Here is a 16209-nt window from a genome sequence, read left to right as displayed (position 1 = left end):
CATACAGTAGCGATTGGCGTACTCCGGCTAGCAAATTTACTACATCTCGGAACTAGTATTCGGTTTCAACATATACATTAAATGAGATCAGTCCGGGTGGACTCTGGCCAAAAGAGAGCTTAGATCACGAGCATACATCACTGAAACATATGTGAATGAAGTTTCTTATCAATGTATTATCATTAATCATCTAAGAATAAGTTTCATCAATGTTGTCATCAATGCTGAAGACCATGACTTTTCCCCATCTAGTTACCGATGGGCAGGTCGCTCAGAGGCTCACCCTTGGACCAGTGGTTGATCCAGTTGAAGATCTCAGTGTGCCAGAACAAGCTGTTCTCCTGCTTGAGCACCCAGTGGTTCTCGTCGGGGAAGTTGAGGAACCTGGAGGGAATACCGCGGGCCTGGAGGATGTTGAACAAGCTCAGGCCGTCGCTCTCGGGCAGACGGTAGTCAAGAGTGTTGTGGATGACGAACTGGGGAGTGGACCAGTTGGCAATGTGGTTCTGGGGGTTCCACTCGCGGTACGCGTTGGAGTCCCAGATGCTGCCGTTGTAGTCGTGGCGGATGAACCAGAGTTCCTCAGACGCCCATGCACCCTCGGTGTTGGAGATACCGTCGTGGGTGACGAGGCACTTGAACTCGTTGCCGAGGTCGTTGGCCTGTATCCAGTTGGTCATGTAACCACCGTAGGAAGCACCGGCGGCGATACCGTTCTTGGTGTCGATCCATGGCATGCTGCTGTTGACGTAGTTCCAGGCGTTGACCAAGTCGTGGTATGGCCAGCTACCCCACTGGCCCTGAATGGAGTCGGTGAGGAACTGTCCGAAACCGGTAGAACCAGTTGGGTTGGGTGCGACAATGATGTAGCCTTGGTCGGCCCAGACTTGAGGGTTCCAGCGGTTGGACCAGCTGTTGCCCCAGTTACCTTGAGGACCACCGTGGATGTAGAAAGCGAGCGGGTAGGTTACGTTCTCCTGCCAGAAAGTAGGCTTGACAACGTAGGCCTGAAGCTGCTGCTTGAGCTCAGGGTTGGAACCGTTGAAGAAGATCTCGGAAACAGTGTGGGATCCGAGACCAGCGAGGTTGGGGTCGACCTGAGACGCGTCGAAGAGGGTCTTCTTCTCTCCGTCGGCAAGGATGTACCACTCGCTGGGAGTCCAGATGGCGGTAGCAGCGACGAACAGCGAACCATCAGGAAGGAGGGCGAAAGCCGAGACGGATGTGTTCGAGGTCATAGGCTCAGGGACGAAGCTCTCGTCGGCATCGACAGGGAAGTTGAAGATCTTGACGCGAGCGTAGTCATCAGCAGTGACGTAGATGGAGGAGTCGTCGTGAGCCCAGGTGATGGGTCCCTGAACCCAGCGGTCAAAGCCGGCACTCAGAGCCTTCCAGTTGCTGACAGCAACACCGGTACCCTCAACAGCGACGTCGACAGTGTAGAGTTGCCACCTGTCCGACTCATAGTAGTCCTCATCCTGCTGCACGTAGGCGAGCTTGCAGCTGTCGGTGGAGAAAGAAGGGAGACCAGAGGCACCCTTGTGACCAGCCTCCGCCGCGAGAGAGTCTGGGCCGTTGAAGGCGATGGGAGCGTCGGAAGACGCGAAAGCACCAACATAGGTGTATGATGCGGTGTAGTTGGCCTTGTTAAGTTGAGGGGCCTTGGTCACGAAAGCGTACATAGAACCATCAGGGCTGATGTCGTAGTCGCTGGAGTCACCAAACGGCTGGATGGGAGTCTCGGGCGCAGTGGTGGTGAAGTTGATGCCCTTCTGGATGTTGCGCATTCCAGCGCCGGACAGCGCATAGCTGTTGTTAGCCGAGAGAGCTCCGGCGAAGAGATTGTAGCGGTTCTTGGTCAGCCAAGTGTCCCAGTGGCGGACATAGTTGTCGGAGTAGTAGCGGGCAGTAGTCACTGGGGTAACTTCGGTCTCGGGGTTGACGGCAGTACCATTGGGGTACGCCATGCAGTTTACGATGAAATGCATGTCTCCAGTAGAAGTGTTTGCGACCTTGAGACCGGAGTATGGCGCATCCAAAGAAGCGACCATTTTGCTTGCGCTGGGGTCCTTGATGTCGCCAACCCACAGGGTAACACCGCCGGGAACCTCCTCGTTGGTGCCATTGATGTAGATGATACCAGTCTCGCTGCCGGGAATCCAGGCGACCTCGTTGATCTCGCTGGCATTGAGGCCCGACTCGGTGATCTCGCCGGTCTTGAGATCGATGAGGTTCATGCCAGAACCCGCACTGCCGTGCTCCTCGAAGGAATACTGGGAGTACGAGAACAGACCGACAGAGCCATCGGGACTGGCGTCAGCGACGCCACGTCGGACGGTGCTGAGGAGTCCTCTGTTCACTTGTTAGCAGTTGCGCAAGCAACGGAATGTGATGGTAAACGTACTCAGGCGTAAAGGCACAGGCGCCGGTAGCAGCCAAAGCCGCGGCAACGCTGATGTATCGAGCCATTTTGTATGCGACCAGCTTCGTAAAAGCTCAATTGGACAAGGTCGATGGTCGGAAAAGCTCAGGAAGGGCAGGCAGCTTATTTGTACAACGCGCTGCTCGGTACCTAGCTGCAGACCCTGGCTGGACGATATTTTGCCAGCGGGGTTTAGGGACCGGTACCTGGCTGTGATGGCGCTCCTCGTTGGCTACGCACTCGGTGATGGCATCAGGCGCGCCCTGTAATGCGGTTGCTGCTATACCAAACATGTGGATAGATGGGCGCTGTTCACGACCGCTCCTTCCTGATGCAGGCTAGCGCTGCGGGCGACAAACAAGCTCGCCGTCGGTGGGAACGTAGAAAGCATGTTTCTGCGTCGTCCTATCGCGACACGGCCCACAGGTCCCGCAGTCGTGGCTCAGACTTGGCGGCCATCTCCATGCAGCTCTCACGTGAAGCTCCGCAAAGCTCTCGCCCAGATTGCTCGCGGCCGTGCCAAGACGCGCCGTCACGATCAAGCCCGGTGGCGGATAAAACGGCGCACCCGAAGAGGCAGGTCGATAAAAAGTCCAACACCCAACTTTTACTCATCGATAGCCAGTGCGGCGTTGCTGTGTCGCTTGTATGCTGCCTTACCATATGGAGAGGCTGGGAGTCTTGATATCGTACGGGCTGCCTCGGTCTGGTTCGGGCCTGCTGCGCGCCTAATGCTCTCATTCTTCCCTTTGCAAATTGACGATCGGCACCTGCCTTGCCTGGCTTAGATATGCAGACCCTATCGATGCAGCTGCTTCTTCGCGTTCGTGATGGCGCACGCTGTGACACCTCGATGACATCGAACGAATGGGCTGAGCGGTCGCCTCGTATCGCATCCAGCAAACTGCGCATTTGCGCTCATGGCAAGACGTACGTACCTTGCTGTCCGCTTTCCTGCTGCACGTCTTCACTGATCCGATCTCTCTTGCTTTCCAAGGCACTACCCCATATCTGCGAGCGTGCCAAAGACAAAATACCGACAATGCGGCAACCGGTATCTGCGTATCCACACTCTCGGAAGCCGTTCGTTGTCATTGCGGCTGTCGCGCCTCGTCCGTGGTCTAGGGATAGGAACCTGAGTATTGCGCCTTAGGGCTTAACAGCCGCAGTGGACCCGTGCAGTAGCTTTTCCGATCTGGTTTGATATTGTCGTTGGCAAATTTATCGCGATATCTTGATACCGTGCGACAGTGGCATCGCAGTCAAGTTGGAGACTTTCGTGGTTGATGGCGTCGTAGCTTCCGAGCTGGAGATCGCGCTTACCCCGCGCCCTCACGTGCCATGTGGTCCAGGACGCGTCGGACGCGTTCGATCGCGTCTCTACAACACCAAACCTCTCCCTACGGCCATCATCGAATGTCTTCTTGTCAGCATGGTTCGGAGCCGTAATATTTGGTATTGCGCTGCTTGAGGGTCAGCTAAGCGACATGTGTGGTAGCCTGACGACCCCCGCGGAAAGTGTCAACGAAGGCTAGAGTGCGCCTTTGATTCAGACTCGGCCTGGCCTTCATTTGGGCAGAAAGACTCAGCACTATCAGATGCAGTGTGATCGTACTCAACTGAAGACAATTACTACTATATGGCTTCTCAGCTGTACGCCGCAACAAACGAGTCGAACGCCAACGGCCTATTCTTCCTCCTCAGAGCTATCCTCTGCCGACGGATCAATAACTTTATTCAGTACTGTCCCTCCGTCAAACCTCAGCGTTTTCCGCAATTCGTACACGGTGGCTTCCAGATCCCAAACTGCGTCGACCAGTTTTTCTCTAGCCTCACCAACTTGATATCTCAGAGCACTGGCGTTCCACAACTCGTCCACAACGCCTACTACGCTTATCCATTCCTTCAGCTTCGTGTTGGCGTTCTTCGCGTCCTTCGCTGCTGTTTTGAGAGCCGGTACGAGCAAGTCCTCTTCTAATCTCTTTCTTCTCCGTGCTTCTTCGCTTATGTGTGTAGCGTGGTGCGGGTTTTCTTCGAGGGATTCGTAGAGTCCTTTCCATTCGTTCTTCGCCTTGACAATCCTGTCGATATCGTCGGTGTTGGCAGTGGTGGTGCGAGGTGTGGAACTCATGGTGTAGATGACGAAGAAAACAGGCGTTAAAGCATGATGTTATAGCCGTTGTGAGTTTGCTATTTGCGCTTGCTGTGCATGCATGATCATGGAAGGTTTCATGTCCTAGTTGGTGCACTTTCCGGGGGTCTCAGTATGTTCAAAACAAAGGTAAAGGTATAGCTTCATGTGGAATCTGGCCTTGACTGTGAAGCGTAAAAGACTAGCTGCTCGACTTTGAGAGACATAAATGCATGTATGGATGGCTCGATGAGACATAGCCCCGTCGATCTTTTCCTGCTCGATAACAAACGTTCCCAAAACAAGTCTGATCACTACCTTCCCCGAAGCAAGTCCAGGTATGTCGCGCAAAGCAGTCCCAATTGTCACGAAGCATCATCCCGTATTTTGTTGCCAAACTCCCGCAAACTCCACTAACCCCAGTAATGGAAACCCACGGATGACCTTGACCGATACAAACTTTTCCAAATCAACGCCATGAGCCTCCAATACTTCAAATACCCCCAGGTCAATCATTCTCCACCTTTCAAAAAGCCGAAACGTCCAACGCTTCTCCCGCTCTTCTCATCCTTTGCTTGAGACCCTCCACTTCCTTCTCCAGTACCTTTGATCGCCTCTCAGCTTGTGCGCAGCGTGCCTGAATTTGACCGAGCTGATCGCGAAGAGCGTTCTCGTTGTGGAGCGTGTTAGCGTGTCGCTCTGCCAGTTCGTCGTATTGAACTTGGATGCCGCGGTACGCATTTTGACTGAACATGCTTTCGTTTTTGACTCGGCTTATCTCCGCTGTGAGTCCGTTGACTTGTGCTAAGAGCTGATGGTTCACTGTCATCTGTGCTCTGAGTTGTTCAACAGCCCTGGCTTGCGTATCGATTTCCGCTCTCAATGGGGTGTTTGTTCTTTCACTGTTTGCTAGCCTGGCCTCTGCGCTGGTTGCCATGATCGGATGTTCTGGGCTCAATGATCGCCGTATGGTGCTGTGCGATGGGTGTATCTATAAGAAAGTAAGCTTAAAGTGCGATTCAGACTATTGCATATACGCACGATATGGCTGTAATCGCGACGCTTGATCCTCGCTGCCATTTGTTAGTTCAACCATGTAAAAGGACGGCGGACCTTGTAACTTACCTGCCGTTGGCGTGGGTCCATCATCGCCGGTGCGTTTCCTGGATGCGAAAGTGTCGTGCGTCAGGTCAGTCGCTTCTGGCCCCGGAACTGATGTCGCAGCGGATACTGGTACAGTTTTCGGTTCCTGTTTCTGTGCTTTTGCGCGAGGCTTTGGGCGAACGCCACTGTTTGCGATAAATCCGCAAGCCTTCGAAAAGTCCATCCAGAAATGACTGTAATTCTCAATGACTTCGATGTGACCAGCAACTAAGAAGAAGTAAAGTGCCATTGCCCGTATCCTGTTGTAAACGGTCTGTTCACCAACTGAATGGTCTCCGACGTCACAGAACGGTTCGTCGATATCGACATGCCTGAGACCGCTCGGTTGCACGCGATGGACGCTCGAGTCTGAGTTGACATAAAAGTACCCGATATGGTGATTCTTCAATCCACGTACGTAGATATAGACTGGAGGCTTCAACTCCAGAGACGGGGCGTCGAAGGTGCCCAGAGTGAGTACCATCTCGGACGCGTCCTGTGGCCAATGAGTGTCGACTATTGGGCCGAAGCTTTTGCGATGACTGAACTTGACGGTATCGAAAGCTGGGAGTTTCTCAAACTCCTTGGGTATGAGAGAACGTGCCTGTCTGGAAATTGTTTGTGTGTACCAATTCGTTGCGCTTTCATCGATAGTGATGGGATTGTTGACGTTGGTATATCCCATGGTAGGGGATTTTCGCAGTCTAGCACCTAGAACCAGTAACTGTTGGTTCTAACGGGTTTATCAGTATTCCACCAATGGGTATAGCTATGCTGCACGCATAAGGTAGTGGGCCGGAGACGAGGGAAAAGGGCCGAGAAAGTGTGTTAGTAATTGGATACGATGGGAGGCAAGGTCTGGACCTCAAGGAGATGAGCGTTTTATATGTAGAGAGATACTGTCGGACTCAAGGCGTACTGAGTAATAGAACGAGGCTACAGTAGCGATACGTGAGAGTGATGTATACCTGGGCAGGACCTGCACCTGAGTGAGAGTATGCGAGGCTACCTCGAGAAGCTATCGCGACAAGGTAAAGGTCATCAACGCGAAGTACGATAAGATGAGAATTCTCATGGACACTTTTGACAAACATAATCGATCAGCATCACCGCGGCCCTGTCAATTAGTGCTGAACCTTGGAATAGCCTGTACGTATGATCGTAGGGACGCGACAGGCTCGTTACCACGCGCATGTAGTGATAGAACTCAACCGAGTAGTGTCATGCTCAGTTCGCAAATGAAGAGAAGGGTTTGATCGTTTGTGGACTGCAGGCGGTTGGTCGTGGGCGAGATGGCTGATGACGTCGTAGTTGCCCTAGTAGGTCTCTCGTTATTGCGGCACAAACATTCTGGAAGCCACCACCACCTCGTCTCCGTCCTGACCATCGTCAAATTCCACCATACACCGTCTTCCATGCCATCAAGTCTGCGGCGCTTTCGTCCACGCGTACAACGATCGGAATGCGCACTACCATCGGCTGTCAACCGGTTCGGCGGACTTTTTCAGCCAGTTGTTGCCGATCTCTCCGATCCCCGCCATTCATCCCCACAATCAGCCAGTAAAGCTTGAGCCGCCCTCCGCACGCTTGACTGATCTTGTACTTACGCCCAGCTTTTAGGCTGAAGTACGGTGCGACCGTTAGACTTCGTTTTGTTTCCTCGGTGGGAGATGTCACGACAATTGCTGCCGTAAATGTGCTAATGACGTGTTGATCATGAGGAAAGCGTGGTGACCTATAAAGGATCTTGGGGACGGCGGCCAGTATGTGGATATTGACCGTTATCCATTGGCTTCAATCATGCGACTTTTACTCACCACACTGTTTTGCGTGCTGGGCGTTGCTGTAGCCGAAGATGGCTCACAAGGCTGGCTGCGCTATGCTCCTATACCGGACGGGCCATGCGCACAATCGGTACCCCCGGCGATCATCGCTTTGAACAGCACGAAAGTGAGCCCTGTCTACACCGCAGGCCAAGAGCTTCAGAGAGGCGTAGAGGGCATCATCGGACGAAAGCTGAACGTCAGCTCGACGGCAGACCAAAGCCAGTCTGCCATCATCGTCGGAACTTGGGACGCCTACGTAGCCGCGTACGGAAACATCGATGAATGCGAGAACCTGGACGAAGATGGTTTCTTCCTCAGCACAACTACTCCCGGCAAAGTCATAATCATTGGACAGAATGAACGCGGTGCTCTCTATGGAGCCTTTGAGTATCTCTCTCAGCTCGCGCAAGACAAACCCACGGCTGCTTCAACGGTATACAACCCGCAAGTACCCATCCGATGGACTAATGAATGGGATAATATGGATGGCAGTATCGAAAGAGGGTATGCTGGCCCTTCATTGTTCTTCCGGGACGGATTTGTCGTAGATAACACGACACGGGTTGCTGAATACGCTCGCCTGTTGGCATCAATTCGTGTAAACGGCGCCATCATCAACAACGTCAACGCAAACGCCACGCTACTCAACGATCGCAACGTGGAAGGCCTTGGTAGACTCGCTGATGCGATGCGACCATGGGGTGTGCAGCTTGGCATATCCCTGAACTTCGCATCTCCGAATGCTAGTCTAGGCACATTCGATCCTTTGGACCCGAAGGTAGATGCATGGTGGGCCAACATCACCAACCAGATTTATTCCAAGGTTCCAGACATGGCCGGTTATCTCGTCAAAGCCAATTCAGAAGGACAGCCTGGTCCATTGACCTACAACCGAACACTCGCAGACGGCGCCAACATGTTCGCGAGGGCAGCTAAACCCCATGGTGGTGTTGTCATGTTCCGCGCTTTCGTCTATGACAACCACATCAATGAGACCAACTGGTACAACGACAGGGCGAATGCGCAATTGGAGTTCTTTCAGCATCTAGATGGAAAGTTCGACGCCAACGTAGTTGTTCAGATCAAGTTCGGCCCGGTATGTCTACAGACGCTGTCTATCCAAGAGCAGACTAACGTATCTCTGTTTCCCCACAGATTGACTTCCAGGTTCGGGAGCCAGCATCGCCACTGTTTGGATCTTTACGGCACACGAGCACAGCTATCGAGCTCCAGATCACGCCCGAGTATCTCGGCCAAAATTGCCACCTAGTCTATCTGGCCCCACAGTGGAAAGAGATCCTGGAGTTTGACATGAGGTCTGACAATCAGTCTTCCAAAGTCAAAGATATCATCACTGGTGAGCGCTTCAAACGACCACTGGGTGGTTATGCAGGCGTGACAGGAGTTGGATCAAATGCGACGTGGCTAGGTTCACATCTAGCCATGTCCAACCTGTATGCGTACGGACGATTAGCCTGGGACGCGTCCGTTGACCCGAAGATTATCCTGCAAGACTGGATTCGATTGACATTTGGCTTTGACCCGGACGTGCTCGACACCATCACCGATATGTCCATGAGGTCGTGGCCCGCATATGAAAACTACAGCGGCAATCTCGGCATTCAGACACTGACTGACATTTTGTACACACACTTTGGACCAAACCCTGCTTCGCAAGACGGTAATGGCTGGGGTCAATGGACGCGCGCCGATGCATTCAGTATTGGCATGGACCGCACCGTGAAGAACGGCACTGGCAATGCTGGACAATACCCGCCCGAGGTCGCTCAAATCTACGAGGATATTGAATCGACGCCGGACAATTTACTGCTCTGGTTCCATCACGTTCCGTATACACAGCGACTGAAATCCAACAAGACTGTGATTCAGCACTTCTACGACGCTCACTACGAAGGTGCTGGTGTTGCGCAGGAATTTGTCGGGCAATGGGAGTCCTTGAAGGGCAAGATCGACGATGAGCGATATGAACATGTATTGTTCAGGCAAACGTTCCAAGCTGGCCACTCGATAGTTTGGCGCGATGCGATCAACGAGTTCTACCACAATCTCTCGCAGATAGCGGACGAGAATCAGCGCGTGGGCAATCACCCGTATCGCATTGAGGCGGAGGACATGATGCTCGATGGTTTCATGACTTACGCCGTAAGCCCTTTTGAGACAGCTTCCGGCTATACGGCTATCGTCACAACATCAAACTCCACAACGGGCGTCGCGACCGCTAATGTCACGTTCGCCTCGGGAACGTACGACGTCGCTGTCAATTACTACGATTTGATTGGAGGTAAAGCGAAGTACGAACTCGAGGTTGGCGATCGGATCGTGGGTAGCTGGGTGGGGGATCTGGAAGACAAGCTGGGACACGCGCCGAGCGTGTATCTCGATGGGCACTCCGCGACGCGCATCACGTTCAGAGGTGTTGAGGTTCGGCAAGGTGACGTGGTGCGACTCACTGCGCAAGCTGATGGGATAGAGCCCGCCCCGGTCGATTACCTCTCATTCTTGCCACCTGGCATTGTTGACTGAGTCGCTTGTGCAGCAAGTATGTACAAAAAAGAAAAAAAGATGCGAAATTGAAATTGATGTCCTCGCATTCGCAGACGCGACAATCTAATGTTTCCACTGCCCAGTCGGCTTCATTTCCACTACCGGGTTCCCCTGCGCGCCTCCCGCCCCGCCTAACCCACAATAGCGACTTGTCTCCTATTCCCCCAGGCATGGCAACACCATAGCCCAGTCGTTGGTGGCTTTCGGAGACGGGGAATTTCACCTGCACTCCCGCAATTTGAGGCAGGTCTCTTGCATTAGCCACCGCTCTGGAGACGCAAAGCCCAACAACACCCAACCCTCCCTCAAACAATGCGCAGCCTATTTTCTTCGTAAACTGAGCGTGATCTGTGTCTTCCCCCCTTTCGCATCCAACGTCGTGGGCCACCAAGTAACCGGCGGGCACGCAAGAGCTTGAGATCCGTGCCGTACGCCAGTACTTCACGATGTGACAAGCTCGTCAGCTCCGACCAAGCCAACACACCTTCAAAATCGCCGACAGGCATCGCCGTCCCCAAAACAAACACGACAGCCACGACAGCCCGGCCGCGCCCTCGACGTCTTTTTCAAAGTGCATATTAGCATCAACTTTGTCAACGCGCATCCAAACTAATGTCGCGTCCTAGTACAGTCGCTGCCCGATGCGCTGCGCTAGGAACTTCGATCGCCCAGGTAGCCGCTTCAGATGTTCAACTTTGCACCTACACGCGCTAACGCCCAAAACAGGTCATCCCGGATATCAGCAGCTTTGCTCGCAAATTCCGCGATGCTCGTCACGATCTGAACAAGATCAACAGTGATCTGCTCGTGATCAGAACTGGGCTGAGTATTGCGCAAGACGACTTTTCGGCAAAGTGGGCCGAGCTGCCGGCGTCTCTGATCGATGCTGTCTCGCGAGTTCTGGACTCATGCGACGATACCTGTGAACGATTGCATAAGGCTTTTCTTAAGCTCTCATGTGGTAGTAAACCGAAAGAGGACTGGCGTGTGCTGAAGGACGGACCTTTGGTGAATCTACGGCATGATCTTGACGCCTCAAAGGTGGTGCTAGAGTTGTGTCTAGACTATGTCGCATTGTAAGTTGTTTGCACCAGGAACGACGGAGCGTTGCACGAGAACTGACTCAGCTTAGATTTTGCCAACAGGATACGATGGATTCGTTACTTCAGAATTTTGTCAGCGATCTCATCACGCAAAGTGATGAATTGCTGAAGAAGACGGATACAGATGAGATTTACGTGAATCAAACAGCACGCGACAAACTGTCTTCACTATTACAGGCTGTCCGTCTGCTTCGATCATGTATCACAGCTATTAAACGGGACGGGCCGTCTGCATCACAACTAGCAAAGAGGACTACTCTCCCACGTCCAGATTCCCTAGAGCCCGCCCTTGGCGAGGAGCCTCGAAGCGGCAGGAAGAGCCCCCACGAACAAGCTTCAACACGAAACAGCGCTAATGACGGCATTGGCACATGGCTCGCCAACGTTCCGTCCTTTGAAGACGCGCAGACTCTCTCTTATTCCGCACTTGAACAAACATCTGTTCCCAGGCGACTTCTGATACCGCCATCCCGGGAAGACATCACCCCATCGCGCGGTACATTCTACACTGACGACGGCGCGGCATCCAGTCCTACCCTGGTACCACCGGAATCTCGACTCAAGAAGTCATACAGCTGGTGTACTGATCTCTCAGGGAAGGCGAGTACTCGGTTACAACTTGCGTCTAGACACGCATCAAAACAAGCATCAAAATACACATCAACGCTGTCCAGCTCAGACGTCTCCATTTTTCATAGGAAGATCACCTCGGACCGGATAGCTGTGACGAAGGGCAAACGAAAAGAGTTGGAGCCGAACCAGAGGGCGGCGGTAGATCGAATCCTAGCAAACATACCAGCGGAAGCGACAGCTGCCGAAGTGGAGAGGGTGATATGGGAAGGCGCAAACCCCATGGCGACGCACCCAGAATTCGGATACTTCTTCATTCGAGTAGCGTACGAAATGTCGCCAGACATTCTTACCCTTCTCTTGGATTTTGGGGCTGACATTACTCGTGTCAATCCAGCACCATCGTCGTATTACTCCGCAATGCATGCCGCAACATTAGGACGGCAGCTCGCCACTGTCCGTTACCTTGCTTCCTTGGGTCACTCGATCGACAACCCTGATCATGATGGAGAAACGCCACTTCATCTTGCTTGCAGGACGCCTGGTGCGTCTGCGATAGCAAAGTACCTTGTTGAAGCTGGTGTGGACGTGAACTTCGAGGCGAAGAATGGACGTACACCACTACAGTCTGCCCTCAAAGCGATGAGACTTGAAGGCAAGGAGAGGAGCATGTTGATTGAGCTTCTGCAGACACATGGGGCTGAGGGTGAAGTGAAGAGGGACTTGGACTGTGGGAGGGGTAACGAGAAGGGAAGACATGTGCTTGGATTAACATGAAATCCAGGTTGATCAGGACAAAATGAAAGTTCCTTTGTTTCTGCTTCCAGTGGCGATCATTACTTCTCTCATTTTCGGGCCTCGCGCCATATCTGAAATAGTAGAATTGTCATCTGGCTCCGCTTTGTATTCGCAGGGTCTCTTCAGGCGTTGTTATAATACGGTGGTCAACTGAGAATGGCGAAAACTGGAAAAGATACCCAAGATATTGTATTATAATCATGATCGATGATGTTGAAGCCCTCTCCATTGACTCCGATGCTGCTTGATACTACATCCAGCATGTGGTTGATCTGGGAAGGTACTCTGGATGCCGAAACGTCTCTAGCCGCCGCTAACTTATCGTGAGGTCCACTCTTCGTCGGCCACCTCCGCTACCAAGGACTCACTCACCTCAACTTCCCACCCATCCCAAATCTTGCAGCACACATTGCTCCTTACGACGTGTATTATGACCAATATGGCGAACGCATACAAGATGTGGGCGGAAGGGAAAGAGGTGGAAGGTCGAGCGGAGCAGTCAGTTAGCGGGACCCCTCATTCGTGACCCACCCCGATTGCTAACAGCATCACAGGCTCTCCGTTGAAGACCCCGCGACTAAGGAGATCTTCGCGCACTGCCATGCTGCATCTGCGGCTGATGTCGAGGATGTTGTTCAAACTGCACACAAAGTCTTCAAATCGGGTGTGTGGTCGAAAGCCCCGCGCCATGTGCGTGCGGACACGCTCGACCGAATCGCAGAACTTCTGACCAAGAATCTCCCAAGACTTATCGCGCTGGAGGTACAGCAGACCGGACGCGCTATCCGTGAGATGAATGCCCAAGTTCCGACTCTTACGAAATGGTTCAAATATTACGCCGCGTTGATACGAACCGAAGAGCGCTCTGTCCTGCCAACCGTCGGTAAACTACACAATTGGGTTGACCGTAAGCCGCTCGGTGTAGTCGCGCAAATTACGCCGTTCAACCACCCAATGTTGATTGCTGTTAAGAAGATCGCACCCGCATTAGCCGCGGGCAACTCCATTGTGCTGAAACCAAGCGAGCTGACGCCGCTCACCAGCATTGAGCTTGGCAAGCTTCTGAAAGAGGCCGGCTTGCCCGACGGCGTCTTTTCAGTGTTGCCAGGCGACGGCATCACGACCGGAAAGGCTCTTGTGGAGCATCCGCTCATCAAGAAAGTCGATGTTACTGGCGGCACACCAGCAGGACGCGCCATTGGCGCCATCGCAGGACGCAACCTGGCACATTACACCGCCGAACTTGGTGGTAAGGCTCCCCTCGTCGTGTTCGAAAAAGCGCACGTCGATCTTGCAGTCAATGGCATTGTGTTCGCAAGCTTTATAGCCAGTGGCCAAACATGTGTGGCAGCGACGCGTATCATCGTGCAGAACAACATTCTCGGTGAGGTAGTGGAGAAGCTGAAAGCCAAGGTGCAGAGCATTGAGAGGCGGATGGGCTCACCGAAGAATGTGGAGTCTATGATGGGTCCCCTCATATCGGCGAAACAGCTCAGCAACGTTGAGACACTAGTCAACGACGCAAAGGATGCAGGTGTGACGGTTGTCACAGGTGGCCAACGAATGACTCACAAATCTTCACTGGACGATACCGACTTCTCGAAAGGCTACTTCTATCCACCAACAATACTGACGGATAGCACCACAAAGAAGATTGTCGATACGCGCATATGGAAGGAAGAGGCCTTCGGTCCCGTCATTGTCGTCGTAGGCTTTGGCACTGAAGAAGAGGCCCTTGAGCTTGCGAACGATAGCGAATTCGGTCTGGGCGCAGCTATCTGGACGCAAGATCTTTCGCAAGCTTTCCGCGTGTCAGAGAGCATCGAGAGTGGCATTTGCTGGGTCAACACGCATCATCGCAACGACCCAAGCTCACCATGGGGCGGCATCAAGAGCTCAGGAGTGGGTAGCGAGAACGGTATCGACGCTTACAATGCGTATACAACATCGAAGAGTACGATCATAAACTATGCGACGGCTGATGAAGGGCTGGCTAGCGATGACTGGTTCAGGGAGGGCGCTGGCGAGGTTAGATATGGATGAGAGATATCGTGTCTCGATATAGTGAAAGAGAGGCCGCTATTACGCGAGGCTTCATATTTCGTAGAAAGAGCTATTCTTGAACGTCTTGTGTGCTCTAAAATAAGCACAGTGAAAGAACACAACAATCTGTGACTGACACCTGGTGGGAACTGGTGTTTTCGCTGACGGGGGTCTTGCAAATGACCTAGGCCAGTGAGAGAGAAGGTTCGTGACTATAATCGGTCACTTTATATGCGATCTACTCTTCTCTCAACCCTAAGCATTCTGCTGAACTAATGTCTAGATCTCCAACTCTATCGTCCGGTCATGTCGAGCACTAATCAAGATGCGCCAGCGTATGCACCATCCGGAAGTCAAGGAAAGAACCACAAGTCTAATTCATCTCTGACTCTCTCTTCCACTTCGAAATCCAGATCTCCTGCCATAACCCCAACTGTATCAAGAGAGCGAGGCACAGACCCTGATGCTCCTTGGACGGCCAGGTCATGGGTAGGAGGATCTAACAAGGGTAACATGTTTAGAGCACTACAAAAGGCGGGCGAAGACGTCAGTGTATATGGCAATGCGCCTTGGAAAGACTTCACGGCAATGGACTTGGCTCAGGCTTTGGTCGCCAGTCGCAATAAGCGCATCGACCAAGGACTCATCGAAGGAACACCAATCATAGGTGGTGACTATGAGCGAAAGCCGCGATCCATCAGCTCCACCAAAAAGAAAGATATCCTCCGTATACACACAGCTCCAGCAAAAGAGCCCGAACCGATCTCGAAACGCCAACTTCTGTTCATTTTGAGGAGCCTCCATTCACACCTTAAAATGATCAAGAATGCTGCTATTGACGAGGCAAAATCCTCACAGCACGGCAGCCCACAAGCGGGAGCAGATGACACAACTGCCACTGTCAACCCTTACCCAGAACTCTGCAGCACACCCGGGTTTGAGCTTGACGGGACACCTCTCACACATATCAGGATCATTATGGACTGTTTTCCGAAACCCATGATATCGGAAAAAGCCCAAATGTTGGTCCGCACGGTCTTGCACCATCAACACGAACTTCGCTCTTACCACCAGCAGTGCGGAGGAATTGACGGTGGTAGAAAACACTACTTGGCGTGCCTAAAAGAAGTCTACTATATTCAGAGGACTGAGCTGTGGCGCGAGATGATGAAGAGCGTGAGTGTTGATACTGATAGTGAACTCGGACAGCAGGTGGAGGCTATTGTCAACGAAACTTTTGTCAATGTAGATGATCTGTAGAGGGATGGTCGACTTTAGGAAGGCCGCGACGAAAGTCTGATAGTGTTAGTCTGCTAGACATGTAATAAACCGTGCTCTCAGAAGCTAGTGTTGCGAGCGGGAGTGCTTTGGCGCATGCCATATGGAACGGAGGGGCAAACCTTGGAAGTCCGGAGATGGCTGAGGTCACGTGGGGGAAATTGCATCCGGAGGGTGACGTCATCGCTTTGGCGAAACTTTGCGACGCGTCGCGTTCAACGGCATTAACACCACCACCCAGCCACAATTTCAACAGCTGTTCCAGTGCACACTCCTCGTCCCAAACTACACATCTTGTTCAAAGGCTACGATCAGTATCGGCAGCATGGA

General features: G+C 52.6%; 7 protein-coding genes across 7 annotated transcripts; 4 read left to right on the top strand and 3 right to left on the bottom strand.

Annotated features, from left to right (window-relative positions):
* Window positions 1–248: 248 nt before the first annotated feature.
* Window positions 249–2469, bottom strand: J4E78_000982 (uncharacterized protein; the record flags this gene model as incomplete). The annotated part of the gene is made up of 2 exons (XM_049361643.1): window positions 249–2352; window positions 2405–2469. The coding sequence occupies 2 exons, from the start codon at window positions 2467–2469 to the stop codon at window positions 249–251; spliced, it is 2169 nt and encodes a 722-aa protein (XP_049226926.1).
* Window positions 2470–4109: 1640 nt separating this feature from the next.
* On the bottom strand, window positions 4110–4553 carry J4E78_000981 (uncharacterized protein; the record flags this gene model as incomplete). The annotated part of the gene is made up of 1 exon (XM_049361642.1): window positions 4110–4553. One exon carries the CDS (start codon window positions 4551–4553, stop codon window positions 4110–4112), a length of 444 nt encoding a protein of 147 aa, XP_049226925.1.
* A 526-nt stretch (window positions 4554–5079) lies between these two features.
* Window positions 5080–6381, bottom strand: J4E78_000980 (uncharacterized protein; the record flags this gene model as incomplete). The annotated part of the gene is made up of 2 exons (XM_049361641.1): window positions 5080–5501; window positions 5679–6381. The coding sequence occupies 2 exons, from the start codon at window positions 6379–6381 to the stop codon at window positions 5080–5082; spliced, it is 1125 nt and encodes a 374-aa protein (XP_049226924.1).
* A 1115-nt stretch (window positions 6382–7496) lies between these two features.
* J4E78_000979 (uncharacterized protein) lies at window positions 7497–10066 on the top strand (the record flags this gene model as incomplete). The annotated part of the gene is made up of 2 exons (XM_049361640.1): window positions 7497–8618; window positions 8678–10066. The coding sequence occupies 2 exons, from the start codon at window positions 7497–7499 to the stop codon at window positions 10064–10066; spliced, it is 2511 nt and encodes an 836-aa protein (XP_049226923.1).
* A 633-nt stretch (window positions 10067–10699) lies between these two features.
* On the top strand, window positions 10700–12537 carry J4E78_000978 (uncharacterized protein; the record flags this gene model as incomplete). The annotated part of the gene is made up of 3 exons (XM_049361639.1): window positions 10700–10759; window positions 10814–11163; window positions 11220–12537. The coding sequence occupies 3 exons, from the start codon at window positions 10700–10702 to the stop codon at window positions 12535–12537; spliced, it is 1728 nt and encodes a 575-aa protein (XP_049226922.1).
* Window positions 12538–12988: 451 nt separating this feature from the next.
* On the top strand, window positions 12989–14601 carry J4E78_000977 (uncharacterized protein; the record flags this gene model as incomplete). Its single annotated transcript, XM_049361638.1, has 2 exons — window positions 12989–13056; window positions 13113–14601. The coding sequence occupies 2 exons, from the start codon at window positions 12989–12991 to the stop codon at window positions 14599–14601; spliced, it is 1557 nt and encodes a 518-aa protein (XP_049226921.1).
* Window positions 14602–15086: 485 nt separating this feature from the next.
* Window positions 15087–15861, top strand: J4E78_000976 (uncharacterized protein; the record flags this gene model as incomplete). Its single annotated transcript, XM_049361637.1, has 2 exons — window positions 15087–15090; window positions 15125–15861. The coding sequence occupies 2 exons, from the start codon at window positions 15087–15089 to the stop codon at window positions 15859–15861; spliced, it is 741 nt and encodes a 246-aa protein (XP_049226920.1).
* Window positions 15862–16209: the final 348 nt, after the last annotated feature.

This window comes from Alternaria triticimaculans (assembly GCF_023758025.1).
Source record: "Alternaria triticimaculans strain BMP 0046 chromosome Unknown scaffold_1, whole genome shotgun sequence".
In the NCBI taxonomy this organism is placed as follows: Eukaryota; Fungi; Ascomycota; class Dothideomycetes; order Pleosporales; family Pleosporaceae; genus Alternaria; species Alternaria triticimaculans.
The sequence above is the reverse complement of the archived record's forward strand: the minus strand, read 5'-3'. Positions and strand labels throughout refer to the sequence as shown.